We start from the raw sequence: 17,997 nt of genomic DNA on the forward strand, positions 1-17,997 counted from the left end.
CTATTTAAGCGATAAAGGTTAAGTGGACGTCCTACTGAAAGCTAGCTAGGAAATAGGAATTTGCCCAAGATAGCTTGTAAAATTTATCGATAAGTGTGGGTAAATAATGTTAAGTGCAAGTGTGTTGGCAGCTTTATTTAAAATAGAAATTGTTAAGGGTCACTGCATTCATGTGTATAGATAGCCATTACAATTGTTAGGAGGGCCTATAATCACAAAGATGAATCTCAAATGTTAACTACTTACACCTGAAGTTAAAATACAGGTAATTTTCACTTAAAAATACATTGTTAGTCTGTGCACTGTTGACAGAAATGTTGAATAAACTTTTGTCCTTTAGACTATGTACTTACGAAAAGAACTGATGGGTGGTCTGTTTGGATTTAATCTTTGTCTCCTCTTAAATTCTTAATAGGTATTGGAAAATGGAATAGGTTTTTGTTTCTTCGTATCAAGTTAACTATCAGTAAAAGATATAAAGTTGTTTTGTGAGCTTGGGCAAATTACTTGGGGTTTCTTTTTTACGCATGCTAAACTTTGGCAGTGCGGTGATGCCAACAGACCCTTAGGGATGTTGGTTTCATATACATTAAATACGTAGAATTAAACATTACGTTGAAAATAGTAATCAAGGGGCACCCGGGTGGCTCAGTCGGTTCAGCATCTGATTTCAGCTGGGATTATGAGATACAGCCCCATGTTGGGCTCTGTGCTGGGCATGGAGCCTGCTTAAGATTCTCTCCCCTTCCCCCTCGAAAAATAGTGATCAAAATATTAAGTTTGATTTAGTAATACATGCTTCAAGTATTAAGTGAGGGTAGTGGGTCTGACTTCAGACTTTGAGGTTGTGATGCATAAATGGTATTTTGAAATAACGAATCTGGTAAGGATTTTTAACAGTTCAAGCATTGTGAATACTTGTGATTTGTTGTCTCTAATATTGAAGGAAATGTTAAATTTCATTAAATGTTGGAAGTAACTCAGTCAAAATTTTGACATTCTATCCAGATTAGGAGCTGTTACCAAATTCCTCTTTTGTAAAATGTAGATTATACCTACCCTCAAAGTCTGAAGGTTAAATAATAATGGCTTAAAGAACTTAATCTGTTGCCTGGTCCATGGTCCTTAAAGATATTTTTGGTAGTAATTACAGGTACTGTCTTAATATCTTCAAGCATAGTTAAAATTTAATGGGTGACAAAGTTAATTATGCCAGTGTCTTTTAAGATTTGAGAGCGAGCAACAGAGATAGCCAGAAAGCACGAGGTGGGGGAGAGGCGAAGCAGACCCCCTGCTGAACAGGGAGCCCAACTCATGAGCCAAAGGCTTAACCCAACTGAGCCACCCAGGCGCCCCTGTTATGCCAATGTCTCAAAGAGTTTTTCTCCACATACAATGAACGTTTTTGAGGTCTTCAAATTCTCTCCAGCTCTCAAAATATAAAAAGCAACTGAAAACTGAACCTGTCCTGATAAATACCTTTAAAATACAAATGAGAATTTTGTGTGTGTTCTGAGGCTTAAAAATGTAAGTATGGTGCGAGAAGTAGTACAGGTGGAGCAGCCTTCCCTAAAGCTGACGGGCTTGAGAAGTCTCAGCAAGATGTTTCTTCATGTAACATGCAGTACCCTTCAGTTACGATTTCTAAGAATGCTTGATATACATCAATGTAAAAGCCATAGGTATACATTTTAAAACTAGAAACGAGTTTCATGTTTAACAATTGGGTAGCCAAATTTAATCTGAGGACGGTAAAAAGCTCTAACTCAAGTCCAGATCAAGAGATGAAAACTTCGCTTTGTTTTTTGTCATGTTAGGATTTACTATGTTTAAAAATTTTGGTTTCTAATTCTGCATAGTGCAGTATGCTTAGTACTTCAAAGTAATTTTTTCAGGTATTGTAAAGAACTATGGTTACTTGAATGAACTCCTCTGCTCTTGAGCTAGAAGTCCATTCCAGTCTGCCCAGCAGCGCTTTTCACCCCTCGGCAAGTACCCGCCAATTCCAGGTGGGGCTGCTGGTTTCAAATTCATGCCACCCGGGGGTGCCTGGGTGGCACAGCGGTTAAGCGTCTGCCTTCGGCTCAGGGCGTGATCCTGGCGTCGTGGGATCGAGCCCCACATCAGGCTCCTCCGCTATGAGCCTGCTTCTTCCTCTCCCACTCCCCCTGCTTGTGTTCCCTCCCTCGCTGGCTGTCTCTATCCTGTCGAATAAATAAATAAAATCTTAAAAAAAAAAAAAAATTTCATGCCACCCCCCCCCCCAACACACACACCTATAATTTTGTCTAAGAGTGGGGCACTGTAGTCAAGATCCGAGATTTTTTTCTTGAGGTTGGAAAAATGGTCTCCAGGGATCTCACCACCACCACCAGGAGATACTTAACTGCATGAGAAAGGCCAGGGGCAGAATCTGAATGCCTGTTGACACCCCTTAGTTCCTGAGTTCATTTTCAACCCTAAGCTTTGTCATTCAAGTCAAATTCTCTCACTAATCTCACTTGTTTCTTTCACTAGCAACTAAAAGACATCCTAATAAGGCTAATAAGGAAAAAACTCCCATTTATAGAGTGCTTAATGAGCTAGGCACAGTACTTTTCGTATAGTAACTCAATACTTTCTTGCCCTACAGACAGGAAACTAGCCTGGGTACTTTGAGCTAATGGAGGTCATTCTAGGAAAATGGCAGCAGCAAGCCCAGCCAATCTGACTTTAGGGCCTGTGGACCTCTGCACTGTGTTGCTCCTAATGGATTAATAGGACTCCGTGAATAATCCACATGTAGTGCTTACTCTGAATATGCGTAACTCTAAAGATGAATCTCCATTTCCCCACTTTAAAACAAAAGACAAACTGATCAGATGAAGAAATAGTGAATCAGTAATGTGAGTGGTCTATTGGAAAGCCTGCAGATTTGTTTTGTGGGGCCTTAATTTTGTTTTATTTATAGGTTTCATCTCTCAGTATGTCCTAAAATAAACGGACTTTCCCGCCTAGACTTCCTTCTAACCAGTCTTCATCTCAGGACAACTCCATTCTTAAAGATGTTAAGCCCTTGACTCCACCTTCGCCCAACATCCATTCTCTCAGAAAATTTTTAGTTTTACCTTTGAAACCTGTAGAATCCAGTGCCTTCTCCTTATTCCTGTTATCACCACCCTAGACTAAGACAACACTGTCCCTCCCACGTATTTCAGAGCTTCCCCCATTCATCTAACTGCTCCCATCTTAACACTCTAGGCTATTTTCAACACACAAGGCTAAGGAAACTTAAAAATCAGATGTTACTACTTAACACCTATAGCTCCCCATTTTGCTAGGTAAAGCCAAAGCCACCATGAGGGTGTAACAAGGTTCTGTGCCACATTCTCCTCTACCTGCCCTCTGTTTCTCCCCCCTCCATTTTCAGCCATGTAGTCCTTGTTCTGTCTCAAATAGGCCTCAGAGCCTTTAGATTTCTCTTGTCTGCATTACTCTTTTTAAAAGCTAATACAATGGGTCTCCCACACCTTTGGATGTTGCCATCTCAATAAGCCTTTTCCTGTTTGCAACCCTATTTATTCTAGTGTGGGGGCAGAGGGAGAGGGAGAAAGAATCTTAAGCAGGTTCCATGCCCAGTGCAGAGCCTGACATGGGGCTTGATCTCGTGACCCTGAGATCACGACCTGAGCTGAAAGTGTCAGGACGCTAATCAACTGAGCCACCCAGGTGCCCCCGCAACCCTATTTCAAATTGCAATGCTTCCTTTCTCCTGGCCTTCCCAATCCTGGCATGTGTAAGTTCTGCTGTCTACAATTCCAGGAGGACAGGGATTTCCATTGTGTCCTCTGTACTTTAAAAATATCTAGCACAAAGTAGGCATACATGTACTGATGTGGGTAAACAATGTTTTCATGTCAACATTCAGTATTTTCCTTGGTTGAGATGTACTTGCTATTGAAGAGATAAAATATCTTCTTGATATACTTTATTTCTTTATAGCTCTGGGACCAGAAGTTTAGCATAAAATGCTTTTCATATTTTCAGTGACTGGAAACATTCTGAAAATGCAGAATACCCAAGTATGTTAAGTGTGTTACTGTTCCGGAAAATACTGTGAACAAACTCAAATGAATTCCAAAGAACAACTTAACAGTCATATTCCTTTATTAGTACCAGCTTTTCAACTAAATTGGTTTTTGCCAGAGCTAAACAATTTAATATAAAAAAATGCCTTTTTTGTTCATACAGTATTTATAAAAAAGTACATAGTGGTTAGTTTTCCAACAATTTGCTTTTATTTTAGCCAGATGTCATATCATATAAATCTATGAACGTAACAAATGAGATAAGAACAGTATAAATAAGTTTTTGTAGTATTTACACTTATACAGAAACTAGCCCAAATGGTGTTCTAAGAAATTAAGTTTGCAGTTAAAGTGAAACTACTGATTCAGCATACTGATGACTTATTTTAATGCTTTTTAAAGTTTATATTATTTTCTATACTAGTTTTGACTATAATTTTGCAAAGAATTACTTATAAAGTATATTTTCGCATTTCACATCACAGTAGGAGCTTTTAGTATAACAGTACAAAACAAAACAAAAAACCCAAAACAACCCACTAGCTCAGAAAAGGTCAGATCTTCTCAAATCTAGTTTTTCTTAGTATCTGGCTTCTTACTTTTGGGCACAAGGAACACATTGCCATCTCTTGTTTGCTGCAGGGAGTATTCACTAGGAGAGTAAGGTTTTCCGTCTTCATCACGGAGCATGCTGAAGACTTCGAGATACAAGGTGCTGAGTTGTTTTTTCAGTAGATGGAGGCTTTTGTCATTCTCCCCTTTTTCTTTGAGCAATTTTTCTTTTTCATCTTTTAAATGATCCAAATCTTGTTCCAGTTCCACTATATTTTCCAGTTTTCTTTTTCTGCAATTCTGAGCAGCCACCTTATTCTTACCCCTCCTGCGTATATCTCGAATTAATGCCAGTTGAGCCTCATTGAATTGCTCCTTGGACATCATTTCATTGAAGTCATCAACAGGGAGGTTAATGATTTTTTCAACAGGGAATGGGATATGGAGAGCTTTTGCCCTTAGCTCATCTCTTGTGAGATGAGCCTCCAAGCGGCTTTGATGTTTGTCTTTTGTGAAGGGGGTTTTTCGGTGACCAGGGCTTACAGGCAATTCTTTCTTTGGCGTGTTTTCGCACTGGGCATCATGCGCTGGAGCGCTGTGCCCTGGAGATGGTGACGGGGATTGGGCTGTGTCTCCAGCAGACTGGACGGGCTGTGTTTTAGGACCGTTCTGTTTGACACTCCCAGGAGCACTATCTATCTCTTCCATTTCAGAATCGCTGAAGCCAAGTGGTGTGTCTCCATAGACAGAAGATTCCACTGAGTGTTCTGGTGATGCCATGCCAGGACTGGTGTTGAGTGAAATGCCAGAGTCAGAATCATTGAATTCTGTGGTTTCAGGGTGGTTTTGGTTGAAGGCTTTACAAAGTGATAGATCAGAAACATCAATGGGCCCATTAAGAAGTTCAGAGAGTGACTGGCTTAAAGTAGCAGAGGAGGGCATGCTGTTGCTACTACTGGGTTCTGCTATGAAAGCAGAATAAAATTCATCACCAAAATCTGTGTTTATTGTGGCATCTGAATTTAATGAGTTCACGGTCAACTGACTGGAATCTTCTGTGGAGAGGATGCTGCTGAAGGAATCCTCAAAAGCACTGAGAAAATGTGGACTGCAGTTACCTACTTCTTTTTCCAGTGAGGGCATTGATGAGTAGAAATGATAATTGTTGTCAATTTCTGTCATTTTGGTTTCTGGACTTGGAACCGTGCTAGTCTCAACCAACTTGTCATTTTGAATATTAAGACACTGTGTGGGAAAGAAATTTTTACTAAATGTAAATCAAGGTTAAATATTTTAATAGCTGATAATCTGTTTCTCATGGCAAATACCTATTTATTTATTTTTAAAGATTTTATTTTTAGGGGCGCCTGGGTGGCACAGCGGTTAAGCGCCTGCCTTCAGCTCAGGGCGTGATCCCGGAGATCCGGGATCGAGCCCCACATCAGGCTCTTCCGCTATGAGCCTGCTTCTTCCTCTCCCACTCCCCCTGCTTGTGTTCTCTCTCTCGCTGGCTGTCTCTCTGTTGAATAAATAAATAAAATCTTAAAAAAAAAAAAAAAAAGATTTTATTTTTAAGTAATCTCTACATGCAAAATGGGGCTTAAACTCAACAACCCCAGGATCAAGATTCGCACGCTCCCCTGAGTGACAGGCAGGTGCCGCTGATGGCAAATATTTTTAATAGCTGATAATCTCTATCTGATGGTAAACTCTCTCTCCACCCCTATTCTTTCCAGGCTCTTCTGTAATTCAGATAATTCCCATTTCTAACAGATACTTATGTCTAAGCATACGTATTATTTTCACAGTTCCTAGATCAGACTTCTGGCCTACGAAGACCAGATCTTTCCTCAAGACATCCAGTCCATTTAACTAATAAAAGTGCACCTAAGTGAGCACGGGCAGCTCTCGTGACTGAAGTTTATTTATTTATGTAATCTCTACACCCAGCGTGGGACTCGAACTCTCATCCCCGAAAGAGTCACGCGCTCTACCGACTGAGCCAGCCAGGCGCCCCTCTCATGATTAATTTAAAAGCACCCTCTAATCCTTCCACGAAGTAGGTGGCATGTCAGTAATAACTGGAGTAATTAATCTAAAGACACTTAATATAAAAGTGTCTTTGCATTTACTGATCTTAGATCTTAGTTACCTGCAATTCTGGAATGGATAACAGCTCCTCCCAAACTTGCTCCATGTCCTGCTGCATATCGTCTAGATCAGCAATGACTGACTGAACGACCAGAGTTTGAGGTGACTGAGCCTGAGCAGGAGCGACGAAGGCTGGGTTCTCGATTTGGCTGGGAATATCAGGAACAAGTGACTGAAACGCAGCTGAAGAAACCTGAAATTGACAAAGCGTTGATCTCCGTGAGTCCGCCAGCAACAGTGGAGACGTACATGCCAGGGCCCCCTCACAACACCTGAAACCGGAATTGGCTAACGGTGCTGTGTTTCTCTACTTACAACCACTTATCACCCTGATTTCTAGATAACGAAACACCTCTTTTTTCCCCTGCTCAACTGACTCCAAATTGACCCGTTTACTAGCTTGTTTTATCCTATGCATTTGAAGATAAATTTCAAAATAAGTAATCTTTAGGATTTAAATTTCTATCTCTTGGTAAAAATACCTAGTATAGTGCTTCAAACACAATAAATTTAAAATTGTTAATTGAGCAAGTCTTGGTTTACCCAGCTTGCTTTTTATTCACCAAAATTTATTTCTAAGTACCTATATAACCAATGAGTTGTTTGTTTCCAGGGTTATGCAGATAGAGGGATCTAAGTGGTTTTGGTTTTGTATTGTGTAGCGTTTTTTTTTTTTTTTAATTGTAAAATTATCTATAGGCTAAGGTTTCTTTGACAAAATTTCCTCCTGAAACACTTTTTTTTAAAATGGGGATACACTTATAGGACGTATTTGGATACAGTTGGGGAGTTTCACTGTTAGCCAAACGCTGTACCTCATTGTCATCTACAAATGGGAATGTCTCTGCCAAAAGCTGCATGCAGTCATCAAAGTACAAAGCATCTGGTTTGGGAATGTGGGCAACCTAGATAAAAGGGAAAGACATAAAAGAAGAAAAAAATTGTTCCGTGTCATACAATGTTTACAATGTAGTTAATCAAACATTTATCTTCTTTCAGAAATGAGTTTACTGTAGTACAGAGCACAGAATCAAACCAACCAGACTATCTGGGTTCCAGTCTTCGCTTTCCCAATTTCTGGAGTGCTCTAAGCAAGTTACTGAGTCTTTGAGCTTCAACTGCTCATCTGTGAACAAAATGCTAGCGATCTGTGCTACTAGCTTTACCACTGCCACCGCTGCGGCTGCTAGATCCTTACATCACGTTTCCACAGCTTACAAAGTGCCGTCATGTAACTGATGCCCCCGTAATCCTTACACAAGTCTGTGAGGTCGGTCGGTCAGTCAGGTACTGAACTCATCAGGAGGCTGAGGCTGGGAAGTTGACTTGATATGGTCATAAAGACACAGTAAAAGGAAAAACTGGAACTCAAAGCCGGATGGTTTAACTCCTGGGCCAGTATTTGTTCCTTAAACCCTGCCATACACCTTCGTAAGAACTGAGTTTTCTGTACCTGGGAGTAGTTGGCAGATCCACTGGTTTCTGATGGGATGCGCTGGGCTGGCTGAATTGGGAGGAATTCACCTGTTTCTTCATCTAGTTGTAACTGAGCAAAAAAAGCCTTCTCTTGCTCCTTTTGGAGTTGTTCTTGTCTTTCCTTTTCAAGTTTTTTCTGTTTTTCGAGCTCATGCTCCTTCCGTCGTTGACTGAAGTCAAATACCTCTCGACTTACCCCAAGATCTATATCTTGCCTCCAAAGTATATCAATTAAATCCATGTCCTGTGTCCAAAAAAAGGAGAGCAAGAAATCACATCGTTTTTAAAATGGCAGATATCATATAATTTACATTATGCCACTGCTGATGGTCGGGCGTAGGGAGACGACAATCTGAACAGGAACACAGATCCAATGTTCTGGAAGGGCACAGTTAATTCCATTCAATGAATCTATTCATTAAAAGAAACAACAACCTACAAACACAGCCATCCATTCTAATCCCTTCTTACTTGGATTATTAACGACTGGGTGATAGCAGAGGTCACTGAAGAGCAAAGTAACATGGTGCACATTAAAGCTCATGAATTACAAGAAATCCCACACCTGTTTAACGGAATACAGAAATTAGAGCAAGCACTCCAAGCCACTGGTTTCTTATGAGAAATGAAGTTTGGAAAACATGATCAAATACGTGGAATTTTTTCTAAACCTCAGCAAATATCCATTTTACAGAGGTGGGGGGAACTCTTGTTAAATGTCAATCTAGCAGTTGTGAAATATCACCGTTCTTTGGTATTTCCTACACTGAATTACTTTCCCTCATCATTTCTTGCTACTCTTGTCCCTGTGGCTCATTTATTAAAGCAATTTCCTCTTGACTTGAGTTTTAGCTCCTGAGGCATGAACAAATCAGTAAAGAAAGTTTAGCTAATGGTAATCTTGTGACCCATGAGTGAAGCAAGAGGCTGCTTGAGACAGAGGTAGTACCCGTTAGTTTCACTTCTGAGAAATCATAAATAACCCTCTTAAAAAAGTAACACAAAATTAAAAAACAAAAAAACATGGCTCCAGGGAAGGATGGAAGGTACTAAAAGTTTTAAGATATGGGCAGAATCTTCCAATGAGGGAATGGTTATTTTGATTTCTATAACAAAGCTAGGCCTTGGTACCACGTCGAGATTTTCCTAACCACATGTCAAAAGCACATTTTTTTTATTTAGTTAGTTTTTGTTAAAGTCTACACAAATAGGACATTTAAATCATTTTCCATTTAAGACGTCACCTATACTGAAAATAATGAGATTGAGATTAGAAAAATCAAGACATGGGGCGCCTGGGTGGTGCAGTCATTAAGCGTCTGCCTTCGGCTCAGGGCGTGATCCCGGCATTCTGGGATCGAGCCCCACATCAGGCTCCTCTGTTATGAGCCTGCTTCTTCCTCTCCCACTCCCCCTGCTTGTGTTCCCTCTCTCACTCGCTGTCTCTCTCTGTCAAATAAATAAATAAAATCTTTAAAAAAAAAAAAAATCAAGACATGGGGGAAGGGAGCTGGGGCCTGAAGGCAGGTAGACACAGTGTGCACAGCCGTCACATAGGTGTCTGGGTTCTGATGACAGCTGGCAGCACTGGGTTGCCCAGTGTGTCTAGACTCTACTATTCTCTGCCTCCAAGGACAAAAATAACACGGTGGTTGCTTCACTGAGCAGTCGGGCTATTTTTACCCAACAAGGGGGAGCAGGCCACCCAGCCTAAAGGCAGCACAGCTAGATGGAGAGCAGAGGCCACCTCTAGCGCTGGTGATAGAATCCTAAATGCTGTGAAGCCCCACTCATGGGGTTCATCATCATTCCAGCCTTGAGCGGCGCTGCAGAGTGACCGGCACACGTAGTAGGTAACCGTTAGAACAGCATCTGTAGCTCCTTAGAACTGTTTTTAAGCCAACATCTATCAAAGGCTTTCTACATGCCAGGCATTGTTCGAAGTGCTTTACATATATACAAACGAATCCACAAGACGACCATATAAAGATAATATTCTTATTTCACAGATGAAAATACTGAGGTTTAGAAAAAAGGGATCCTGCTAGAAAGTGTACAGGGATATGTCCTGGGCAGCCTCAATCTTGGACTCGTGCTGTTTTAGCCACAAGTTACACTAAAAATATAAAATCTGATCATTGACCAGTGGTTCCCAAATTGGCCAGGATATAAAATCCACTGGCATATATATACTTTGCTTTAAACATCTTGAGATGTTTAAACATGTTGAGATGTTAAGAGAACAGCAACCACAGAGCATTTATTCACACATGGCTATCTCCTCAGGGAGCTCCCCACTAACACAGAGCATGAAAATAATTTCCAGTTTAAAAATGATGTGTTTCCACTTTAATGGACACGTTTATCCAAAGGTAACGTGAAAGACAAAGGCCCAAGGCAGAGAGAAACCTACTTTAAAACTCTGATTTGGTTAGGGCCTACCTTCTTAGTGAATTTAGATACAGCAAGAGTACCCTATCGAGGCTGTTCTCTAAGCTGGAGCTAAGGGACCAAGGTGAGGTCTTCAGACTTTTCACATCCACTAAATGCCAGCACTAAAATTAAAAGAATGTACGGTCACTCCATCTCAGCCGGACTCCAGTCCCTCTCGAAAACCGATCAACAGAAGAGAAAGGCAAACACGTGTCCCGGCAGCTGGGGCCACTCTGGTGCATCCCTTCCTCAAGTCCCCAGAATGCCTCGGCGGGGACTTCTCCTTGTTACGAGATCCCAGGATAAAAAGCAACACCCAGTTTTGATTTTTTTTCGTTAAAGAACTGAAAGAACAGGGCGCCTGGGTGGCTCAGTTGTTAAGCGTCTGCCTTTGGCTCAGGACGTGATCCCAGGGTCCTGGGATCGAGCCCCACATCGGGCTCCTTGCTCAGTGGGAAGCCTGCTTCTCCCTCTCCCACTCCCCCTGCTTGTGTTCCCTCTCTTGTTGCCTCTCTCTCTGTCAAATTAATAAAATCTTAAAAAAAAAAAAGAAAAAAAAGAACTGAAAGAACACTGAAGCAGTTTATGCTGCAAATACCTGCTAACAAATCAGACCATTTCAGAGTATTCCCAGAACCCAGCTCTATGGGCTGAAAGAAAATTTCTACTGTAATTTACTCTCAAAAGACCAGTGGCTGTCACACCAAGAGTTGATACTCTATTTTTTCCTTTCTTACCCTTTCCTCCCGATGAGCTGTCTTGAGTGGGTTCAGATCGTTTAGCTATAAATTCAGTAGATAACTGTTCTACCCCACCCCATCACACAGACGTTGGTGGATCAAGTGAGACGTGAAAGCGATCGCTCTATAAATGTAAAGTCTAGCAAATGTTGCTATGCATGCTGACAGTGATGGTTCTAGTACTTGCTGTACTATAAGCAAGATCAAACCCAAGGCCAACGGACGGTCAGGAAGCCGTGGACCTAACTGTAGTGGAAGCCTGCAGTAACATTCAGCAGTGAAGCTCCCTGGTTCCTCCTCAGGGAGGGTCCGAAATGGACGACTGGGCTTGTGCAACATGCGTTGAAAACAACACATAACATATGCTTTCGTGTTTACTTTCATGTACCCACATACACCCATTCGATCGTCGCTCAGTTCCTCAGAGGACTACCCTTCAATGCACAGCCAAACGGATTCAATTTTTAAAATTCCCCATAACATGCTCAGAAAAGGACACCCTGATGGATCCTTATCAACAAACAGGAAAAATAAGTCATGAAGCACCATCTGGATCACCTTGTGAGCACCCTACTCTCTGACCGGACACGACGCCGGGCCCGGGAGCCCGAGCTTACGGTCTCCACCAGGAACGCCACCAAAAGATGCTTCAAGCGGCAACGTCTACTTGTTCTTAAGGCAGACTGGGTAGCTCTCAGTGAGATCCCAGCGAGACCAAAACGGGTTTCGAAGTGTCCTCAGAGGTCTTCCTCTCTGTTTTATAGTTTATTTTTCTGTAATGTTTACTGTTGCTGTGATAAGTCTCTAAAAGAAAACTGCTTAAAAATAAAAGCAAGGGTAGTCTGAACTACCTTGAATTCCTTAAAACAGATGTTCTGATCAAATTTAGAACGAAGCAACAATGGGTTTCTTGTCGTGGCCTTCACATATTATCCTCTGTGTTACTCAAATTTTCACATCATTTTCAGAGGAAAACACCTTCAGGGATCTGACGTTGTATGACATCTTCAAAGCTTTATGTTGAAAATGAGAACTATGTCCACCTAAGACTTGCCGTTGGGAGCCCCACGGCCTCGGGACTGTTCTGTGCTACTCTCACAGGCAGGCAGCGCTTCCTGCAACGAGCCCTGTGACTGGGCACATGACTTCTTCCACAAATGACCCACCCCCACAAAGCTCGTGGGCCATCTAGGAGGAAGGAGTCCGGTGGAGCCCATTAACACACTGGTCAGTGGGGAAGGGAAGTGCCTAAGGAAAAGCTAAAACTGCTCTAATGCACAGAAATCTAAGGCCCTGAGAAAGAACAGCTTCTTACTCCCCAAGCCCCTAAAGAGAAAGGCCACCATGCTAAATGGCAGGTCAGTAGAGCCTGGAAGGAGAAGAAAGCAGGGGGACGGTTTCTACAGCATTCCAACAGGTATTTCCTTAGGACTAGGGAAAAAGCTTCCGAGGGCAACGCAGGCGCTGGCTGTGAGCCTTCACATGCCATACGGAGCCACTCAGTGTCTGAATTTTTTGTTGTTGTCCTTTAGTGATTCCTGAGCGTGTTGCGAATTATGCTGCTAGCTTGGCTTACACAAAAGATGACAATTTAATAAGAAACATAAATGTTTGACAATTCGCATTAAATCACCATCTGGTCCAACGGAAATAGTCATATTTAAAATGTTTATATCATCATTTGCCATCTGTGTAATCTATTACATGTCTTATGGGGAATCTGAAGTTGGATTATTAACTCATACCACTTCGAAACAAACATCTTTGTTCCAGGATAAAGAGAAAGGCCTTGAACAAATCAGCACTTTTCATACTCAGATGATCCAAAAAAAATTAGAAAAGATAAGGCAAGATGGCATAATCTCCTGTTAAATTAAGTAATTCTGTAAACTGAGGCTTTGGGAAATACCTGAAATGAAAAATAAAATGGCTTCTATAATATATTCACACATGTAAATGAGGCCTGCAGCTCTCAACCCACTGCCCTCCCCTCCCTCTCCCATCCTTTATTTTGTCTTGAAGATGGGAAGGAGGTGGGAGGCTTGCTTCTAAAAATAAATTTCACCAATACACTTAAAAAAAAAATTAACTGCACAGATTACTAAGCTTGTAAACAGAAAATGAAAACTTTCAATTTTACTAGGTAAGCATGAAACCATGTCTCCAGCTACTCCTTAAAATCATGTATTTCCAGGGGCACCTGAATGGCTCGTCAGTTGACCGTCTGCCTTGGCTCAGGTCATGATCCCAGGGTCCCCGCGTTGGGCTCCCTGCTCGGTGGGGAGTCTGTTTCTCCCTCTCCCTCTGTCCCCCAGCTTGTGCTCTCTCTCTCACTCTATCTCAAATAGGTAAAATCTTAAAAAAAAAAAAAAATGTATTTCCATTAAGAAAATAAGTCTTTTAAAGTTTATTCTCCCTGAGATCTTTCAATCAAATATTAATTATTGGCATTCAGAGTCTAATTTATTTTTTTCAGTAATTTCTTTTCCCTATCCATGTCAGTCTTTAGATTATGCCCAGGTGGGTTATATTACTCACCTGAAAATGAAATCTGGTTTAATATTTTCTCCATAGAAGCTGCTCAAATATTTTTGAGCAAAACCAGATGGAACATGAATCCTATCCCATCGTCCAACATGAAGAGCTATACTTGGCTACAACACAACCCAGGGTATGCTCAAATTCTGAAGAATTGATAAAACAACAACAAATCTCTCCTTGATTCATAAGTCACAGTCCCTACTAAATAAAGTAAAATGACAACAAGCAGGTGTAGTTTTAAAATACATCTCACTGATGACTATTACATTTCATAAATATTTATCTGCCCATTTTACTTCTCTTAGCTTCTCTCCTACTGCTTCATTACAAGACACGCAACACAACACCAGTTGTTTTTCCAGCGAGCATTCTAGAGAAGGCAGATGATAGGTTATTCTTTATCGTTTGCCCACATTCAGGCACTTTTGGTTCTATTGGACTGATGTGCTAACGTTTAAATATATTTGCTACAATAATTTAGGTAAGAGTCACAAACAGTGTGTGTGTGTGTGTGTGTGTGTGTACACACATGTAAAATCACAGAATGTTAGACGTGGAAGGGGCCTTTCAGCTGTCTAGGCCAAGTGTAAATGCCACTGAGTTAACTTCTGTGTAACTACAGCTCCATTTTAAAAAATAACGGGCCTAGCAAAAAGTCGTATGTTGGCAGAGACTCCAAGCAGGTAGCTAACAGTTACCACTAGTCCAAGTTTTCCTTCTAGAGAAATCTTGTAAGGATTATTTCCCCAATCTTCAACAACCAGTGATTTCTGGCAATAAAAATTCTCCCCAATACACCAAGAGATCATGAGTTTGCTCTTCCCTGAGGGGTGGTACCGTCCTTCCGCCCTTTTGTCTTTCAACTAGAAAATGGTCCTGTTTCCTGAGTCTGGCACGTTACTACGCACAGACATTTTCATGGGCTGTTTCCTGTTCACAAACAAGTTTCTCAGCAATGACTCAATCTAAGAAATATGATCCAGCCAGTTTACTGGAACTCTCACCCATTATACTTGTCTGTAAGCTGCAAACACAAGGCAAAGATAAAGCAAAACTGGAGAGTGAAGAGAATCGGAACTTGGACTGATTTTCTCAGGAGGTACATATGTGTTTAGCCACAAGAAGTCAGAAACGACACTGAATTTCCAAAAGGGTAGGTGATCCCACCTGCTACAAAGAGTGCACAGCTCCCACTCATCCACGAGCAGTTTCACACCTGCACCCCAACAGACCTCTTATCTGGTGGTCCGTATGGGAGTGGACACTGCCGCCAGGCCTGAGAGGGCTTCTCAGAGGGTTTATCCTGAGTTTGCCAGGAGAATGGCTCGGTTTGATAAGCAAACTTCAGGATACATTTTTCTAATCTCTTTTGCATTTTTTTTAAACAAGCCATAGATACACATTCAGTTCTGGATGCTGTTCTTCACACACGAAAGGAACTCTGTGAGTAGGTCTCCCATCACTATTAGAATGATTCTACTGGGGGACGCCTGGGTGGCTCAACCGGTTAAGCGGCAGGCAGCTCAGGTATGATCCCAGGGTCCTGGGATCGAGTCCCACGTCTGCTTCTCCCGCTGCCTGCCGCTACCCCTGCTTGTGCTCTCTCTGTCTCTGACCAATAAATAAATAAAATCTTTAAAAAAAAAAAAAAAGAATGATTGTACTGGGAAATACACCACATCAACACACGCACGTGTGCGCCCCAAAAGAACCTTCAGGAGCACTGGCTCTAACTCTTCCACCTACTTTACCTAAGGTTCACTGAAACTCACTGGATGTGGACTCACCACGTGGCTCGGCTCTCCACGGTGAGGTCAACAGCCCTGCCTGCCCATCCTGGGTGCCTTCCTCCGACAGGGCGTCCGCCAGGCCGGAGAGCAGTGCTCCAGCGTGCCTCAACTGCTGGGGCTCTTTACAGCCACTTCCGCTTCTTCTAAACACCCTGGGTGGTCCACCTGCTTTGCGTCCTGCATTTTTTTTTTTTTTTAAGATTTTATTTGACAGAGCTAGCGCACGAGCAAGGAGAGCGGCAGGCGGAGGGAGAAGCAGGCTCCCCGCTGAGCAGGGAGCCCACGGGCCTTGATCCCAGGACCCTGGGATCGTGACCCGAGCTGAAGGCAGCCGTGTAACCGACTGAGCCACCCAGGCACCCTGGGTCTTGCATTTGTAAAAAGAAATTATTTATTTCAATCTTAAAGCTCCTTTTCAGATTTCACTGCCTACCGTTAGCTTTAGAAAGTAAGAGTCAGGGGAGTCACCCGGGCTTGGAGGCTGGGTGCGTACTGTAACTGGCTGACCGCCGCTAGCCAGAGACCTTGTCTGCCATGGTGGGGGTAGGGGCTGAATATGAGATACAGCTATATTATATGTGGTAATACATATAAACCATCTAAAACCCAAGGGTTTTTTTTTAACTGTAGGTTCTGTTAAAATACATTCTAAGGGGTCTGGTTTTTTTTGCATGTTCTCTTTTGAGTATGAAATATTTCTTGAAATAATGAGCCACTAATGTCTAAAACCTCATTTTACTAGGATGGTGGTAGTTATAATACAGGTGGTGGGTCAAGATCAACAAGATTAGTGCACGTAACTACCCAAATGGATCACCTCTCCATCGCCCCATCTCCGCATCTAATCCACATATACGGATCACCTCTCAGGTCCCGGTAACTGTACAGAAATAAGTCAGTCTCTGATCTCAGTCTGGACACCATGAGAAGCATACAGGACCCAAGGCAGCATGACGGGAAGTATCACTGAACTGCAGAGACAGACCTCACAGAGGTCACAACCAACATAAAGTCACAACTGTGTGAATGTGAATGTCCCCCATTCGATAAACAACGGTTGTACCTGGTTTCCAAAGGTCTAATTCAAGGAAACATTTAAATGCAAAGGAGGTTATGCAGGTGGAGAGAACACAGAACAATGGTGGCGGTAATGTGTTACCCCTCTCCCCACGGAGGCTCAGATTCTCTAGCACAAGGCCAATTCTCAGACCCAGAGACTTCCTCCCCACATATGGACTTCTCCGTCAGCATGACTCATGTCAGCTGAGCTGGGTATTACCGCTAATGCCACACTGTCACGGAATGCTACAACTGGAAGGGACCACAGGACTCACCGACAGCCCCTTTCATTTTCCCAACAGGGCAGCAGGCCAGAGGATGAAATGACTGGCCCCAAGGTCAGAGGTCAAGGATTCCAAAACCACCAACCTCTCTAACTTTACAACTCTTCCAAGTTACTTGGCAGAGGGGAAAAGACACATCGATACATTTTTGCTCCATCTTAATTTTTAAACGAACCTCTCTTGCTCTAACTTACCAGCCTGCAGGTTTCTATTACAGCTGGTGTTGGCCAAGCACTCAGGGCAGACAGGGGTATTCGAGGGCAGTATCTCATTCCAGCTTCACTGCAGTGCCCAAGGGAGTTGGTTTATCTTCATTTAGGGATGAACATATTTAGGCTTTGGGCACAGAGCAACCCTGCCCCAAATCACATGTCTGGCAAGTGGCAGAGCCAGGACTCCAACCCAGAAGGGACTCTGGGCCTGCCAGCTCTTCCCAAGCCGTGGGGCTGCTCCCCGGCATTCACACCTCAACAGGAGAAGGTCTGGAAACTGCTTTAGCCCCAGTGCCCTCTCCCCAGGCAGCACACGAAGATTTGGAAGCTGTCCCTCTTTACACTCAGACCTGCCTGTCCTGATGACTCCCGGGTAAATCACTTCGCCGCACCAGGAGAGGTTTGCATTTAAATCTACCTTCCCATAAAGACAGCAGTCACCCCATACTTTTTCTCTCTTATCTGGGCTTTCTTACAAAGGTCTGACTCAACTGTGAACTCCTTTAGGGCATGACAATGTCTTTTTTTAAAAACAGGTAACACATGTATATGTGGTACAATATTTAAAAGATGCAAAAGTAGGGGCGCCTGGGTGGCACAGCGGTTAAGCATCTGCCTTCGGCTCAGGGCGTGATCCCGGCGTTATGGGATCGAGCCCCACATCAGGCTCCTCCGCTATGAGCCTGCTTCTT

At 42.6% G+C, this 17,997-nt stretch overlaps 1 protein-coding gene across 7 annotated transcripts in view; it reads right to left on the bottom strand.

The window, feature by feature from the left end:
* Window positions 1-4,128: 4,128 nt before the first annotated feature.
* The window catches only part of NFE2L2 (NFE2 like bZIP transcription factor 2), a 141,829-nt gene continuing 127,960 nt past the window's right edge, over window positions 4,129-17,997 (bottom strand). For all 7 annotated transcript variants that reach the window (XM_087861657.1, XM_087861658.1, XM_045806177.2 and 4 more), the window contains 4 exons: window positions 8,224-8,490; window positions 7,586-7,675; window positions 6,772-6,963; window positions 4,129-5,864 (listed from right to left, as the gene is read on the bottom strand). In XM_087861657.1, the coding sequence (XP_087717783.1) occupies window positions 4,638-5,864; window positions 6,772-6,963; window positions 7,586-7,675; window positions 8,224-8,490 (1,776 nt within the window). In that variant the 3' untranslated portion in view covers window positions 4,129-4,637. The remainder of the gene's footprint in view (window positions 5,865-6,771; window positions 6,964-7,585; window positions 7,676-8,223; window positions 8,491-17,997) is intronic.

The sequence above is a fragment of the Ursus americanus genome, chromosome 1 (genome assembly GCF_024610735.1).
Source record: "Ursus americanus isolate L20-20 chromosome 1, mUrsAme1.1.p, whole genome shotgun sequence".
Lineage (NCBI taxonomy): Eukaryota > Metazoa > Chordata > Mammalia > Carnivora > Ursidae > Ursus > Ursus americanus.